At 36.2% G+C, this 18836-nt stretch overlaps 2 protein-coding genes across 2 annotated transcripts; both read right to left on the reverse strand.

Annotated features, from left to right (window-relative positions):
- Positions 1-634: 634 nt before the first annotated feature.
- On the reverse strand, positions 635-9553 carry LOC132988368 (suppressor of cytokine signaling 1-like). Its single transcript, XM_061055735.1, has 4 exons — positions 9435-9553; positions 5839-6247; positions 3744-3931; positions 635-1769 (listed from the first exon to the last, which is right to left on the reverse strand). Exons 2-4 carry the CDS (start codon positions 6055-6057, stop codon positions 1445-1447), a joined length of 732 nt encoding a protein of 243 aa, XP_060911718.1. The 5' UTR covers positions 6058-6247; positions 9435-9553; the 3' UTR covers positions 635-1444.
- Positions 9554-11596: 2043 nt separating this feature from the next.
- Positions 11597-14700, reverse strand: LOC132988376 (ATP synthase membrane subunit K, mitochondrial-like). The gene is made up of 3 exons (XM_061055747.1): positions 14541-14700; positions 11873-11965; positions 11597-11761 (listed from the first exon to the last, which is right to left on the reverse strand). The coding sequence occupies exons 1-3, from the start codon at positions 14607-14609 to the stop codon at positions 11660-11662; spliced, it is 264 nt and encodes an 87-aa protein (XP_060911730.1). The 5' UTR covers positions 14610-14700; the 3' UTR covers positions 11597-11659.
- Between the last annotated feature and the right edge of the window lie 4136 nt (positions 14701-18836).

The following is an 18836-nucleotide window of genomic DNA, read 5'->3' on the forward strand; positions in this document are numbered from 1 at the left end:
CTTACTGGCAAAAAAAAGAAAAGAAAGAAAAAGAAACATCTTGAGTCACAGATATTTTTAAAGGTCACATATTATGCAAAATATACTTTAACATGGTTTTCAAACACTAATGTGTCCCTAGTCCCTGTCCCTGTCTTCAAACTCCCCAATTATGAAACAAGTCAGTCATCTCATTCTTTTGCCTTCTACTGTTTTCAGAAAATGTGTGCTAAAACTGGTTTTTGGAGATTTTCCTTTTGTGACATCACAAAGGGCAGTAACCCCTCCCCCAGGTGGGTGACACTCCACAGCAAGGTGTTTGTTCTGCCACTGAGTCGGCAAATTTCCACCTCTGGTGGACATTAAAGATTTATTACTTTCAGAGGGTCATGGTCAGACATAGCTCATTTACATTTAAAGCTACAGACACAGAAACAGCCTGTTCTGAGCAGGGCTGAAATAGAGGGTTTTATAAGCAGAGTGGATTTTGGTAATAAACTTCACAGAGATGTTTTGGGGAGCCCTGAGACTTATTTAAAATTGTTGAAAAGGAGTATAAATATGTGACCTTTAAAGCACTGATAGAAATTAAAACTACAATAGCACAAAAGAATCAAAGAACAGCAGTGGCTGCAAAATGGGCACTTGTCTCATCTTTGTATAAGCAGTCTGATCCTGCAAATGTTTATTTTCTTAAGAAACAGTTATTTTCTTGTGACACCTGCATAAAAATCATTGAATGAGAAGACCACAGCTGCTACAAGAGTTTTTCTTTCAGTTATGTTGACATTACATTAAATACATACTTTATGAGACATTCAGATTACTTGTTTACAAGGCAGACTATAAAAATCTTGAGAGCATGCTTTTCCCCGTTCTTGGAAAAATGTTATTTTTCAAATTGCCTACGTTTTCTAAAGGCAATGCCTCAATTAACACAGTTTTTCTAGAAAACTATTTTTTTCTGCGATAACAAGATTATTACGCCACAATCTCGAGATAGTAAGGTTGAGAACCAAACCAAACTGCAACCAATGGCAATAGCATATGAAATATACTGCCCAGGACAAAACAAAAACAGTTGCCAATATTTGAGAATGAACATATTAAACTTTTGGTATGTCAACTTCTTTTGCTGATTTTGTTGTGAAAAACATGAATTAATCCAGCTTTAAACAGCAGAAAATTCTACTTTGTTATTTGGTCAACCAGACATGTGATAAAAGCAGTTTATGTTCGACATAAATTATTTGATGAATATATGTCCTGCATACATCGATGTTAAATGTACGTAACAAAACATTATGTACCATGTGTGTTCAGTAAAATATACAATTTTGATAATGTGATCAAATAACAATTAAATAAATGAAAAAAATATATATTATTAAAATACAAACACAACTTATTATTATTACAATACAAACACAATCTTCATACAGCAAAAGACACTATCAACGTTTCTCTATATGAAGTGAGGGTATGCCTGAACATAGTCTTTATCTTGACAGCTGAGTCCAGGTAAAGCACTTACATTTTCCGCACCATATGCATTGGTTAGAGCTCTCCTGCACATCTGCTTCAGGCGCTCTGGTCGCTGCTTGCGATAGGGAAGAGTCAGCTTACAGGATGAGCCAGTGTAGAACTTGAGCAGAGAGAAGATTGAAGCAAAAGTCCTGTGGCTTCCAAACAAACTGAAGAGCAGATTGTTTAGCATGACCCGAACACTGGTCGGTCCATCTTCACTTTGGTAACTCAAAGTGAAGAAAACATCCAACTGGCCACTGTCCCTGAAACAACACAGCAGCGAACAGTCAATTTGTGCAAACTTGATGTGTTTTTATTTGTTGACATTTCTTTTTATGAAGAAAGTAGTGCAGGATACAAATATGAACAAATTGTTGTCCCGTTTTATTTTTTTTGAACTAATAATATTTGTAAAGAAGGGAAAAACGTTACAATAACATTACAATAAAATACACTTAATGTCATCTGTTATAGTCAAGCAGCAACCACAGGCAGCAACTACTGCTGTGTCAGCAGGATCATCTTTAAACAGCTGTTGCCTAAAAAGATCTCAAACTGGGATGCAGTAATATCAAAATGCATAAATACAACTATGTGTACTAGGCAAAATCCAGGCTCACTCGTTTAAAAAAGTGCCTTCCAGGTGGATGAATACATATGTGGTGCGCCAAAGTAGTGCTTAAATAAATTGGCTTGCTGATGGTAAATAACAGCGCTGAAACATCGACATCTTCTTTGGCCAAATTAGATGTGTTCGTGTTACTCTCAATCATATCATCAGCACCACTGTGAGGAGTTATGAAGTAGTGACACAGCAAGTGAAATTGATAGGGAAATCTGTTTAGACTAGAGCAATAGTTTTTTTAATGAAATATCAATGTTAAGCACCAATGATTAAAATCTTGTATCACAAGACTCAGGCTGACGATACAGATCAGTATTGATATTTCATCTTACCCCTAAAAGGGGCTTTATTTTTTTTAGGGGGGCCGTTTTGCCTTTATTTGACAGCTACGGTAAGACAGCAAATGTTGGGAGGAGAGAGTGGGGGATGACATGAAGCAAAGGCACTTATTCCTCAAACATGTTTGTGTGTTGGAGCCTTTTCAGGACTAAGGACTGATAATATCGGACAAATTATATCGCTTACTGTGTGGCTTTTAGTAATAGCAGAGCATCCAAGACGCATGCAGCTCAGTTTTTTGGTAAGAACAAAACTAGTATTGTTTTAACACTGACCTACATGTGGTTTGTTAGCTTGTCCAGTGTCTTGTGTTATTCTCTCTCCACAGAAAGTAGAAAGCAGAATGCAGTGATGAGAAGACCGGTTCTTTAAGCTACCTGGCAGTGTCACTCACTCACTGTGCGCTCTTTCAACAAAATTTGTGTGAGTCAGCGGAGACACCCTACATGCATCACATTATTATATATTTCATTAATAAGCTGCTGTTTTAATACACTGTGCTAACTACATCATTTCTTTTATTTAAAATAATTCTTTATTAAACATAAAAGGTCTCATTTAGGTTGGAATAGCGTTTTGTACGGGACAACTGGACAAGAGAAGAGCATAATAAAAGTGATGAATGTTAGGTCAATAAAAAAACAAATAAGGGGACCCAAGTGCAGATAATAAAACTAAAGAATGTATTTTACAAAAAGACCAAAAGGCAAAGAAACCCCCAAAAGCTTCATTTATCCAGTTCAAACAAAAGTCCATCAAAAGTCCAAGAACAAATCCAACAGAAGAAAAAACAGAGCCACGAGGAAAATCAACACAGAAGCACGGGAAAGCCTGACAATGAACTGACACGGATGGTAAAGCGCACAGACACTAGAAGAAACCAGGAGGGGGTTAGACATATGTGCGACAAACAAGACAGGTTAAATTGGTGAGGGCAATCAAACTGGAGGGAAACAAGACAAAGGGAGGAAACAAGACTGGACAGGAAACACTGGGCAAAAGAACTACAAAGTAAAACAGGACACACCAAAGACATGACTAGGGAAATGTACCTGGGAAACACGAGAAAGGAGAAGACAAAATAAAACAGGAAAGACAAATAACTTCACACAGGATATGAAAGGAAAAATACACAGGTAACACGGAAACACAAGGATACAAATGACAAAATAAAACAGGAAATCACATTTAAGTAACAAAACCAAGGAACAAACAAACTAAACTTAGGTAAATCATGACATGGATATAAAAAGACTTTTAAACAGAATTGTACCTGATGAGGAAGGTGCCCAGGGGTGTGTCTGATAGTTTGTTGTGTGCCTCTTCCATGCTCATTGAGCCCCAGTAGTATCCACTGTGTTGAAGCTGCCGGTAGGTGTGTTTCACTAGTTTATATTCTGCTGCGCTGCGGAATGGACGAAGGTGTGTGGGCAAGCACTCTGAATCAGCACCAGACAATGGCTAGAGAAACAGAAGGTGAAAATCAGTCAAATGAAGAGATTACAGTGCTTCATCTTATATACGATCTAAATCTTGTTATGTGAAGCACCAAATTTCTCTAAAAGTTACACTGACAAAACACCACTTAATTTTTTTCTATCAGGCTACATATAGGCTAACCTATTTGTGCAGGTTGTTGGTGACGTATGTGAACATGGCATACGTTTTCTTTCAGAACTTCTGACCACAAAGCTCTTTTTCTTTCACACAGGTGACAGCTGCTAGTGTCCCAAGAGAAACCAAAAGTCATGGTTGAAGTTTTATTTTAGCCCTACGGTCTTTCCTCTACATAACCAAATTGGTTTGGTGCCTAACCCTGACAAAGCTGTGACAGTTTCACAAATATAGTTAGGTTTAAGAGAAGATCACAGTTTGGGCTACAATATTCTTTCATTTTCATGAGGAAAAGAAACTTAATTTAAGACTTATGTTCAACCCAATTAACCACCCCGACAGACTTAATTACTCCATATACCACATAATCTAAAGGCCTTCTGGCAGAAAGGTCAGGCTGCAGCTCCTGCAACAACAGGATGTGCAGCCTGAAAGCAGACCTGCAGACACTTTACAGGATGGAAAAAAAATGATAGAATAAATAAAGAATAAAAGTTTGTGTTAGTCCATGGAATAAAGGGCAACAGTGCAATAAGGAACCCTGCAAGGACCTTTATGAAAGAAAATGAAGGGGCAGTTGTAACTCAAAGATGTATTTTAAATATCAATAACACATTTTCATAAACTCTAATTTCAACTTTTACACATTTTGTTGTTCACTTTAAAGTTTATGAAGAATGCTTGATTTCAGAGTTGCTTTCCTGTATGAACATTAATAATACCGTAATAGTACTACAATAACTTTCAATAATGTAATCTGCTCAGTGTTAAACACTTTGTAACAGGAACGTTCAGACTATCAGCCCTGTGCTGAGAGGCTGCAGCCAGATTTGATACACAAAATGAGGATGAAAGGTTCAAAGTCCACAGATAAAATCCAACTTGGTTGACTGTGGGGGACTCATCGCAGTTTTTTTTAACTGCATAGTTGAATGTTACTTTGCACATTCCGATTATACATAAATATAACTGCATCAACCGTTACAGTCCATTCATATAATTTATGATTTTCTAATAAGGGTTATTCTGCATCAAAGGTGCAATTTTTCTGTTGAAAAGACTTTTATAAAACGTCTATAGCCACTGTTAAAAAGTCTCTCAAAAGGCACATTTTTCACAGACTATTACCATAACAGAAAAAATACATTACCTAGTGCAGGTTCATGATCATGATTGTGCATTTTTCACAGACTATTTGAAGATGTTGATGTTGATTTTACCAGAAAACCTGCTTGTATCACAAGATCCGTCACAGATTCACATGCATGCAAACAGCAATTTTCTAGTAGCACACTACATATTGTGGCATAAAAGGATCGAATTTAAGAGCAGTGCATCACAGTCCCTTTCAAAAAAAAATAATCAATGATTCAAATTTGATTCAATGTCAAAACTGCCTGCATGTTAAATCCACCGCTTACCACCTCTGGCCATTGATCGCAAAACAGCTGAAGAGATGTGTTGAATAGACCGACACGATTTCACTCTGTTTTCAATCACATTTCAATGTTGAAACAGCAGTGAGTGCTCACCGGGTAACTTTTACTGCTTAAATAATGTTTTGATTTGATGCTACCGCCCCTCTTCCCCCCATAAACTGTTCTACTTTTATTACTTCCACACCTGGTTGTAAAATTGACTGAATCAAATCCTGTTGTTTGATTTCTGTCTCAATCTCTCTTTAGCCATCTGTTCCAAAAAAAACAAAAACTCCACAGACTGTGAGTCACCGTGTGTTAACTGTGAGCACTCACCTGGCGCCAGGTGTCTGATTCTTCCTCGAAGTTGAATTTTTTCCAATGCAGTAAATCAAGCGGCCTCTCTGTTGGCTCTTCGCTCTCTGCTTCAACTGTCTCTGGGCTCTTTCTTCTTTCAGGTCCTTCAGGTTCTTCAGGTCGTTGATTTTGGCTCTCAGATGCTTGGTTCTGTTCCTTGCTCTGAACTACTGATTTATCAAGATTGTCTCTGACCATCCTACAAAAGAGAGACCTTTTCTTGACCACCTGTTGCACCACTTCCTCCACTCTTCATCAGCAGATGCAACTTTTTTCATTGTGCCATTTCTGGTCATCAGCGGTCCGGTCCTCTTTGAGGCTCTGTGTTTACTTAAAACAGCTTGAGGTTTTAGAGGCTCGATCTGCTTTGTCATCCGTCCCTTAAGAACTGAAACAGAAACATGAACACAGACAATCAGTCATAATCTGTGACCCATCTGCACTGCATTTTATTTTGTTTTCTTAACCTATTAGCTGACTTTGTTTATTCCCTCTAGGGGGAAACCGTAACTCTCCTGGTAGCCTTTTTTAGCTCCAAACAGTGTTCCAAGGACCCATTTTTTCCTTTGAATAAAGTTTGTGGATTTAGTTCAGAGAATATAGCACAGAATTGTTACACTTCTCCAACTTTCATATTTCACTACCAAATCTACATAGTGCACCTTTAAACCTTGTTTTAGTTTTATTTGCAAAGTGTTCTGTCTCTTTAAATAATGACATGAACAGACAAATGAGCAGCTAAACGCTCCACTTTGTTTAATAGTGTGTCGATTACTGTGTCAGTCTGGTCTTTCATGCTAAGCCGGTCATTTAAGTGTTAAAGAGCCAGAAACAGAAACTTTAAAAGTCACATTAAAATCTATTAAAATCAGATGCTGATTAATGGGATATGAGAACCAGTTTCAAAACAGTCTGTCAGCTTTTGTTATCACATGCCCCCGAGTTAATCATTTCCTTTAATCAATCTCAGAGCTGGAATCTTGCAACTAGAACACAGGACAGTCAAAAGCATGGTTTCATTTTACAGAAACATTTGACAGCAGTTGTTGGTATGTATGTAAAAGGAAGATTTCAAGAGAAATTCTTAAACATGCATGTGTTCATTTGTTCAAAACTGTGATCAGACTTAAAGAAACATAACACCAAAGTAGGTCTCCTTTTCCATCTAGAGAAATGATCATAAAACAATAAGAAAATCGATAAAAAAATGATTGTGTAATCATTGTAGAGTATAAACAGGCTATAATGATTACAACTGATAATAGCATGCTGTCAATTAAATCGTATCAATTTCCATCCTTTGAAGATTGGTGGAATGGACTTTAAGGAACCCTTTCATTTTATACATAGTATTTAAGTATAAGTTATAGCTTTATGATTTAACTGCACACTGTTGCAACATGTAATGTAAAGTGTGTGCGTGTGGTGTATGTGTGTGTGTGTGTGTGTGTGTGTGTGTGTGTGTGTGAGAGGAAGAGGTCAGGTGACTAACCATAAACAGTGTGTTACTGGGAAGGGCGGATGTAACTTGATTTCTGAGAGGAATGCTTTCACTTTCTCACTTAACCACAAAACACAACAGTATAAAATAATCTGAAGATTTCCCTTTACGTCGTTAAATTGTGTTAAAACATGTGTTTACGTATGCAGTAATGTGAGCAAAAAACCTGTTACTTATTAAAATCCGGCAAAGTCAAAAAAGACATTAACATAAAAAAACCCTAATACCTACATTTAGGTATTGTGGTTAGTATTCAATGTATTTGCATTACAACAGATCTTTACTTGCTTATGTATGAAAATAGACTTGTAAAAAATCTATATATTTTTCTGCTGTACATTATTTTACTTCTCTTTTTTAAAACCTAGAGTGTCTTTTGTTTGACTTTAACTATTTGCTTAAAATGATGCAAAGTGGATGTCGAAACAGAGTTTAAAAGTTGTTGACGTTCCTAAAAAAAAAAAAAAAAAAAAAGACTTGGACAATAGCTCCATCAAAAGTTATTCCAAATCTTGCAAACTGGTTTGGTTTCCTATCTCTGAAGGACATGAATTATTCTACAGGATGTTGTACTAATCTTTCTCAGCTTTACATGTAAAAAAGGATTTTGTTTAGTATATTTACAATAGTGTCCACTTGTGTCGACATAGGCTACATATATCTGTACATTCTAGTGTAATGTTCCTGTTAAACCTGTCGGGCTTCTTTTAGTTCCTATGAGAGCAACAGAGACAGCAAATACGACTAATTCCTATTCTGAAGGGTTACACATCCATGTTGGGAATAGCCTTGCAGGACAGCAAGGCTGGGACGGGTCTGTGACTCCTGTGTTATTGACCCAAAGTATGTTAACAGTCTGAACTTAACTCTATCAAGCAGCATTTTAAATATAGGCAACAGTTTCACATTTGTAAGACAACTACATCACTACATTAAAAGTATTATGTCCTAATACTGATGGGCTGCACTGTAAGAAAAAAATCAGAAACAGTGGGTAAAAATCTCTTAAAAATGCAACAACAAAGAAAATGGTTAAAAAATGAACCATCTCTATTATGTTTTTTGTATATCGCTTATAGTTGAAGCTCTTTGTGTTACTCTTTTTGTTATGTAATGTTGGAGCAACCTGGCACAACAATGTCATTGGAGATTAATAAAGTTATCTCTTATCTTATATTAATGCAATTTAAATGATATGTTATTAAGAATGTATTAAGCCTCATCAAAATAGTTTACATGACCGGGAGATGTTTATTTATTATATATGTGTATATATATATATATATATATATATATATATATATATATATATATATATATATATATATATATAGTCTATAGCCTACAGTAGGCTTATCTTAATTATATATATATATATATATATATATATAGTCTATAGCCTACTGTAGGCTTATCTTAATTATATATATATATATATATATATATAGTCTATAGCCTACTGTAGGCTATAGACTATATATATATATATAGTCTATAGCCTACAGTAGGCTATAGACTATATATATATATATATATATATATAGTCTATAGCCTACTGTAGGCTTATCTTAATTATATATATATATATATATATATATAGTCTATAGCCTACTGTAGGCTATAGACTATATATATATATATATATATATAGTCTATAGCCTACTGTAGGCTTATCTTAATTATATATATATATATATATATATATAGTCTATAGCCTACAGTAGGCTTATCTTAATTATATATATATATAGTCTATAGCCTACAGTAGGCTTATCTTAATTATATATATATATATATATATATATAGTCTATAGCCTACTGTAGGCTTATCTTAATTATATATATATATATATATATATATATAGTCTATAGCCTACTGTAGGCTATATATGCTTCTAATTAAGATGATTTGTTTCTGTTTCTAAATGACAATGCTGCACCTTTAGAATTCAAATGAACGAAGGAGCAGTTTTATTCTTATTGGCACAAGAAAAACTGAAGAACTGTTAATCAAGAATTATTTTTTTTTCTTGCGTAGGCTACTTGGAGAACTTGAAGAAGGGATTACACTTACTTGTTGCCAGCGCCAGTTCGAGTCCACACAGCGGTGACGGTCGCTGCTCGTCCTCTGAACAAATAACTTTACTTTCGGTTATATTCTGATCCTGAGCTGGGTGATAACAGACAGGCCTAACCCACTGACATTCAAAAAAAGAGGATCAGGTGTTACAGACCGGCTGAGCTTTCGCTTTCGCTTTTTAATGTTGCCTTCAAGTGTTCCTCGGAAATATCTAGATTACGCTATCTTCGAGTTATGAGCACATATTAGCCTACCACTGGAAAATTGGGACATTTTAGATCAGGGACGGGCAACTTTGGTCACAGCAAGGGCCACATTCATTTAATTCTCACTGCCAGGGAGCCAAATTGTAGGATACAAAAACGATTACAATCAATAATGTCTCAAATTTAACTCAACATATACCAGTGATTTAATATTATTATGGACATATTTCTGGTTTTCATGATTTCATGACATATTTAGTCATGTTTTCTTCATGTTTTTCCAATTAATTGATATGTGAAAATTGACCTGAGGGCCACCTTGAGGGTTGATGGGGGCCACATGCGGCCCCCATCAACCCTCAAGGTGGCCCTCAGGTCAATTTTTGACCAGGGGTGGGATGGGCCGCCAGTTGCCCACCCCTGTTTTAGATGGTACCCGAGTTGTGACGTTTGCGTGACGTTTCAGGCCATCAAAATGGCAGAAAGATTGGAAACTATGTCATCAATTGACGGTAGGAATTATATAATTTTTGTTTTTATAGTAGCTAGTATAATTTATTTTAAGTAGTTGCACATTTTTGTATATGGGTTACATTGTATGTATCAAAATGTATGTTACGTACAGGGATTACTATCCAGAGTGAACTGAGCCTATAGCCTACAGAACCAGGCAACACCTTAAATCCTTTTCCAATGAGACATCAGGAACAGGGACAACACACACACACAGTATGCTAACTATAATGTCTATAAAACAAATTTGATGTCAACTACATTCTGAAGGACAAAAGAGCTATGTGATTCTTGCTCTTGGTTCTTCTAGCGTCCATGTTTGTTGTTTTTATTTTCACCCAGAGCACTTGAACATCATCACCAGGATTGCACAAATGAGAAGTCCAAAAAATATCCGAGGAGCACCTGAAGGCAGCATTAGAGTAAATCACGTGATATGCCAGCAGCGCGTGTGGGTTTTTGTGTATATTTGAATTAGTGTGTATTTCAGCTCATTGACTTTTTGTGGTTTGAAAAAAAGCATCAGTTTTAACACGCGTAAATGCAAACTGCTTTAAAAGTGCACGAATGGTGAATTTTAATGACATCTAAATTATCTTATCAACGATAATGAGATAACATTGCAAAGTCAAAATGAATGTGAAACTATAGCCTAAGTGATGGGTACAAGGACTCAGAGAATAATTTTATTCTAGTAACTTTATCAGTTCCTCTAAAAAAAAAAAGAAAGAAAACTTTATCAGTTCCTCTAAAAAAAAAGAAAGAAAACTTTATCAGTTCCTCTAAAAAAAAGAAAAAAGAAAACGATTTGGTTATTTCCACATGTTATACTGAAAGGCAAAACTGATAAAAAGCATTGTAATTGTTACTTTAAACCTATTGTGAGGAGCACAATGCTGTTATTTACAGCACATAGACCAGAGGAGTCTTTGAGTCTATGTTTACATCTTCCAAGGTAAAAATTGAAGTTTTAAAGAAAATATCCTCAAGCTCTAAGATATGGCCTTACAGTTCAAACTAATTCTTATAAGAAGACAGCAATCAACAGAGATACTGTAACTCAAACACAACACATTGTACAATGTCTACAAGCTCATATATTAATGAAAAGAAATGCACACTTTGTAAAACCTTAGTATTTAAAGCTGTGTTAAGGCAGTTAGCAGAGTCTTAGGACAATTAGCTTCTCCTCCTTCATCAGGCAGGTCTTCATCAGGCAGGTCTTCATCAGGCAGGTCTTTTTCAAGTGAACGCAGATTTAAAACCAGTGAAAATAAATGTATAAAAATAAAAATTCTGTTTGGTTTCAGTCTCTTCGGCTGCACATGGACACCTTGTGGAGGGACCATTCTACTACACACATCAATAAAAAATCCCTTTCTGATGCCATGGCAACTTTTTATTCCCATTATGACACAAAATAATGATCAGACAGTCTTCTGCATTTAAATAGATTTATTAACAGAGTACAGGTAGTGTCGTGTCATTTTCATTCATTCTTCAGGCTGCAGCGTTGGACCTCTGGTTCTCTGTTTTGTTCTGTCTGTGCAGGAAGTAGGCGGCAGCAGTTACAGCAAAGACCCCATAGGTAACCAACACACACTGCAACACAGAGGAGAATGACAAGTTTTTGTACGAGGAGGACTTTAAATGTAAAAATATCATTCACATCGACTGCAGCCTTGGCGTGTGTATATGTAGTGCATGGTTTACATTTCGGCGTCCCTGCAATGTGTAGCTATTGAAGTATTTCCTCAAACCCGTCAGTTCCACAGAAGCTGGAGTCTCAATGCCAAACAGCTGCTTCTGAAACACACACACACACACACACACACACACACACACACACACACACACACACACACACACACACACACACACACACACACACACACACACACACACACACACACACACACACACACACACACACACACACACACACACACACACACACACACACACACACACACACACACACACACACACACACACACACACACACACACACACACACACACACACACACACACACACACACACACACACACACACACACACACACACACACACACACACACACACACACACACACACACACACACACACACACACACACTACCAGTAAGAGGAAATGCTGCAGCAATAACACTTCATATTTTAACTAAGCAATGTATGTATGTAGCAAACAAGCAATACTAGATTATTTAGCTTACAAACAAAATTGAAAGAGAAATGCCAACATATTGAAGAAGTTGGCAGCATTGCTTGAAAATAACTTATGACAATGTTCTTTTGAATTAGCTCTACACTGAACCCGAGTTGTTTCAGCCGGCCTTGTATTTCACTTTTTTTTTTTGTCCTCCCAGATTTTCACTATCCACTGTCTATTCTGTCGCAGGTCAATTTAAAGAAGTGAAGTGATACAGATTTGTCAGATGCTCTAAATTCTTACAACTTGAAGCCCAGCAGGGTGACATTATAATGTCATTTAAGTTTCCCACCCAGAGCATGTCATCAGAATCAGGAGAAAATGTTTGCTGTATAAACCAGGTCACCCTGAGTGACTTTGTAATGGGTGAGTGACAGATACAATCATAAAAACATTTTCCTGTGCAAAGGAAACGTGATTTATTTGACTTGCACACACCCATATAAAGCAATATAAGCGCTGCGCAGTCATAATGAAAGTGAAACATTAAATGACAAAGGGACTACTATTATAGCTGAGATGAGACACAAACTCAGTCTGAGGATTTGATCAATGTCTTTGGAAGAGTACGTGACAGTTGAGACCAAAAGAAGCCGCATGTACAAAGAGGCTTTTTTATTTTTTGGCTGGCATGATGAGGCAGAACTGGGATTACAAAATGATTTAAAGCCATGCAAGTCACATTTAACACACCCGTTGAATTAGATGAAAGTGAATTATTCATCAGCTGAAACTCCAGCAAATCACCAGGACTGGCTGGCAGGGCTGAGCTCATTCTGCACAGACTCTCTCACTTTGTGTCTGCCATGCTGAGACCTGGGATTTCTGACAAAAGCTTAAAGCTGTTACTCCCTTTTCTGGAGTTTTTCCTTTAATGCATAGACGTTACTGGCCAAACTGTTAAATTCCCTGCATAATCGTCCGCTCAATAACATGAAACCCTGGGAAAATTCAGTTTTTGTGATGCTGAACACATTTTCATATTCGGCTAAAAATAAGTCTTGTCAAAAGAAAATAATGGATGTGTTCAGATGATATGCTTTCAAGCTATCAAATAACATGTGCTTGTACTGTTTAAAGTTGTTCCACATTTTGGCACTGTCCTGCATTTAGGTACGTTATAATGTTATAATTATTATTTTAAAGATTTATTTTGGGTTTTTTTGCCTTTAATGGAGAGACAGGACAGTGGATAGAGCCAGAAATCAGGGAGAGAGAGAGAAGGGCGTGACATGCAGGAAAGGAGCCACAGGCCGGACTCGAACCCGGGCCGCCCGTCCTGAGGACCACAGCCTCCACACATGGGGCACGCGCACAAACCACTGCGCCACCAGCACCCCCATAATGTTCTCCTTTTTGTACAGTGAGTAGAAAGCTACTGTCAGGATATTAGCCTGTAGCCGGATTAGTCACCTTTACAACGAGGTATAACTTGTTAGGATCCTGCATTCGTGGAATGAGCAACACCGCTAAGCGTGTGGGTAGCGCCCAAAGAAAATGTGCCATCACACACTTGAGACCAACCACTTAAGTTGTAATACTGGTTTGAAAAATACATTTCTCTTCATTTCTATTGCTCAACCATTGTACTGTGCTTAAAACAATCACACATTTACCAGAAACAAAACCCATCTTATGTAATCCATTTATTGTATTGTTATTATTATTTTTTTAAATTTGATTTGCATGGCTAGTTTCTAATGATCAGAATCACATATTTCATGTTTATCCAGGTTTGAATGTCCTTACTTTTGTCTTACTTGGTTGCCTATTTTAATGATATAATCATTTGTTAATCTGCCCTCCCCCTGGTTATTTTACTGCTAAAGCTCATTTTATCTAATCTCATAGAATTATCATATAGGCTAATTAAGATAAATGAATTAAGATATCCGGGAAGTCCGTTTCATTTCTAACTTAATTGAGAAAACTAAGTAGAGACACAAGTGATACTGTAAAATAGCTTATTTGGATTAAAACACTGTTGAGAAAACAAATTGTAGGTTGATATAGCCTAGATGATAAAATACAATATAAAAATAAAAAATGCAATGAAATCCTTGTTACTCATGATAATATAAATACTTTTCAGTACCAAAACGGACACAATGTACTACTTCTCCCTCCTCTGAATGGTGGACATGCATTTAAATCAAACCCTGTTCTTACCTTAACCTCTGTTATGAGATGACCGAAGCTGGTGAGGGGGATCCGCGTTTTAACAGGGGACGTCGGCATTACTGCAGACAGTTGTCAAGTAAAATATCACGTTAAATCGTGTTTCTTTACTTCACAGTCTCATGTTTCATTTCAATAAACATTCCTGTTTGTGTGGCTTTACACTTACTGCTCAGGTGGTTGAGTAAGCGCTGATGGTACACTTACACAATATTTTCAAATGCACGTTTTTGTTCCGGGAGCGTAGAGATAATTCTGTCCAATCGTCTGGTTCTATGGAAAGCGCTGACCAATTGCATGTTGGATGGTGGGAGGGGCTTGAGAGTCTTATTCAACGTTGCTATTCCCTGCTCTACCTCTATTTAGCCACAAGAGGGCGGCATATGAGTGTTTATGACATGTTCCTTTGGAGCCAGCAAAGTATTTCTTGAATACACTTTTACGCCTTGTTGTATCGGTAGCCTACCATAGTTTTTCTAAATATGTTTCTCAAGTCTTTACTACAATTAAATAATTATGCTGAATTGAACTTTCAACATTTTTTGATTATGAAGTATCGAGATTTTACTTGACGAAATGTTGGCCTACCTTATCAGGTAGTGCAATTGTGGAAATCTCGTATTTTGCCTCATTTGTTTTCATTGTATGCTTCGTTATACTTCCACTAAACTACAATCTGGAATTCAATACTGTATTTTTCACACCACGAAATGTATTTGACAACAATAGTCTCTTACCAGATTCATATTGTCCAAACAAATAGTAATCAACTTATTAACTCTAATAATTATCATGGATTAAGAGACAGAAGTAAGTGAAGTCAACTCTATTTCTACCATCTGAAACAACATGATTAACACAATAAACGTCCCTTATAATACTGTGATATAAAATACATTATTATTTATTAATATATTTTTCTTAAAGCTCCTCCTTAGTAATTTTCTGTTGCTGTTTGACAGGACGAAGTGGTAACTCTTCATCTCTTTGCGGGAAACGACATGCAGGAATGGCACAGCAGGCCTGATCCCAAACCCAGGCCGCCCACCCGGATGACCACAGCGTCCACACATGGGGTTCGCACACCAACTACTAGTAGGCTACCGGCCACCCCGTAAACTAGGGTTATGCAGTGTGTTGTAAATCACTTCATCTGACACGTATACAGTGGCAGTTTTTAAAAGGATTAAAAATAACTTCATGTAAATAATCAATCTTGTGGCTAATGGTCTTGTTTGCTTGAGTAGGTCATATAGAGGCATTACAAAGCAGAATTAGGCCATTTTGCCTTCACTGAGGCATTAGAAACACATTAAAGCAGCTCTGTAGCTGTGCTCGTAAAACACACTGACTGACTTTGGAGAAACTAGAAGAAAAAAAAGAGATATGTTTGTACAAATTGTAAGACTCCTTAGATTTAGGTCTAGGAGTCTATTCACAAAAGCAAATTTTTCTAAAGTAGGTCCTTGAATAAGTCTGAGGATGTTCAGAGGACTCCTAAGTCTCATGGTCACATAGCAGGTAAAAGGCCTCATCTTATGAGAGATATGGAAAACTTTCACAGACATAGAGCTGTTTACAAATCACTGCAGACGTCAGTGAGGAATTGTTCGATCTCTTTAAAGTTTATTTCCTTACAGACTTTCTCTTACAGCTTTTGTAACAGCTCTTATAAGAAAACTCTTGGCTAAGAACTTAAAGCGGGGCCTTTGGTGGGAAGATTAAGTCCCTTATGAATAAGGCCCTTAGGTCAAACAGCAGGACTTGTTTTTATTACATGATTCAAAGCAGCAGAAACCCTCCAAGGCAGGCTTAGAGTTTTGAAGGGCCGTTTGTTCTCAGTGTCTAAAGCATGACGAATAAACCAAATGGAATAACTGTTTTGAAGCACTTGAAATCAAACCCACATTCTGCAAATCTTTGCATAGGCATGAAAACTGGCAAAGCTCCAAAAACTGCCCAAACCTTTTCTTCTTCTTCCTACTTGTGCAGTCCATGATTACTGCCAAACTGCAACATCACCTCTGAGTCGGAAATGATGAAGAAGAAAAGTGCATTTGAGTAAAAGGAGGACCGTGAAGTAGATTGGTTAAAATTCACAACAGCAGGTACACTCTTGAACTGACTGTGAACCTTTGCAGCCGTTTATTGATCTTTTGTTACAATTAGTTGTTTTTTTCCTGGTGGATGCATGCTTCACCTTGTACTTCTATCAAATGTCAATGCTCGGGTACTCATTTCTATCATTGCCTATCAGGTTTTAGGCATAATAATAATAATAATAATAATAATAATAATAATAATAATAATAATAATAATAATAAATTCTGAATGTTTGAGAGGTGACCATTTTTTATACTATTTTACATGAATAAATCACTAACTTTTATTAAGAAAAAATCTACTGGTAATAACCCATAAGTCAAGAATATAAAAATAATTTCATTTTTTTCTTTTGGAAGTCTTAAATTTACACACAAATTTACTCAAAACAAAAAACTGAAATAAATAATTTGTTTAACAATTTGCCAAAATTGTAGTCTTTTATTTTGTACGATTTTCTCAAATTTTCTGTAAATGTTACTGATGGGTTTGTTATTCATACCAAAAAAACTGTTAGTTAAATGTTCCAAAAACATCCTTTGTACAAAACATTATTGGTAAAACAACGCAATATGCACATTTCATGAATGGTAGAATAAGACATCAAAGTTATATCCTAATAAAATTTCAAACGAAACATGTACATTTTGCCAAAACTATTACTACAATATATTTAACAGAATAAAAGTGTAATATACAAAAATAACACGGCTGTAGAAAACTACGGCTGTCAGTATTAACAAGTTAATCACAATTAACTGAGGTCTAAATGAAAGCATTCATTTTTAATGGTCTCCACAGTGTCTCCCTGTAGTCACAGTGATGGAAAAGGACACTGCCACATCTTTGAATGTCTCATTTCACTTTTAAAAAACAACTCCAGACAACTCAGTTGAAGACTCAAAAATAATATCCATCTTGTGACGTCAGACAGTTCAGTTTTTAAACTTCCTTTGAGCTGTTTTCCTTTAATTTTTTATCCGTAATGAGTTCCCTTTACAGTGGTTAAGTTACTGTCGTAACCTTCAATCTACTAGAAGGTCCTTACTTTATTTCAAAATAAAAGCAGGGTTGAATTCAAACAACAACGTAAGTAGCCTACTCTCAGCTTAAGACAGATGATTAACTATTGACATTTTGCTATGTATCGTTATCACAAAAAATATCATTTGACAGCCTTAAAAACGTCCAATATTTATTTGATTTATATTTATAAGATCTTTTGAAAAATGTTCCAGTCCAGGTTATACAAGCCACACAGAGCCCCCCAAAATCTGTTAAATATGGGAAAAAATTTAGAAATAAAAAAGACTTATCAATTCAGTATTGGAAAATGTTGGTTCAACAACTTAAAAAAACCTGTATAATATTGAGTAATCATCAATAAAATACACTGAATATCATCAGTAGATATGGAGATGATTTATTTAATGTCTTAATCTGTGTTACAGAGACAGGCAGACATATATGAGGCAGGGCAGATAGAAGGACATTTTCCGGTTTCCAAGTTTGTTGGTTTGGTAAAAATGTATTTTTGAATGAATGCATCTCTACAGCTAAACGTTGTCATTGTATAAAACAAAAAATACAATAATTATAAGATTTGTCCAGAACTGTATTTTATTTATTGCATTGATATAAAGTGGGCCCATGAGAGATGACCTTTATAGTTTATAATAGATTCATATTGCTCTTCTTGATTTGATTGATTTTCTTGCATGTGTTATCATTACTGTTGTTTTACGTTTTATTTATGTTTTTATCTTTTTCTGTTCTTCTTGGATTTTTAATAATGAAATGTGTGTGGATTTTAATTTTTTGTTTGTATGAGTGGACCCATGGAAGAGTAGTTGCTACTTAGGTAGTGGCTAGTGGGGATCCAGATAAACCAATAAACAGCTGAACATTGTCGTTGTTTGGAGCTGTGGGCAGGTGACAGATAAACACCTTCTTCAGCCACCTTCTGAAACATAACAGGTTCAAGTACATGACGGAGACAGTGGTTTATGTCATTCACACATATCCTCCCAAACAATGGTCACAACACGTACATTTGAAATAGCCCTGACACTTTAACATGCAGATCAAGCAAATCTCTGTCACTCTTTTCTGTCTTTCAGAGGAATAAAAAACCATCAAGGTAATTCCTGTTATGTACAAATGGTCCATGTTGACTACACGGGG

This window comes from Labrus mixtus, chromosome 2 (genome assembly GCF_963584025.1).
Source record: "Labrus mixtus chromosome 2, fLabMix1.1, whole genome shotgun sequence".
Classification (NCBI taxonomy): Eukaryota; Metazoa; Chordata; class Actinopteri; order Labriformes; family Labridae; genus Labrus; species Labrus mixtus.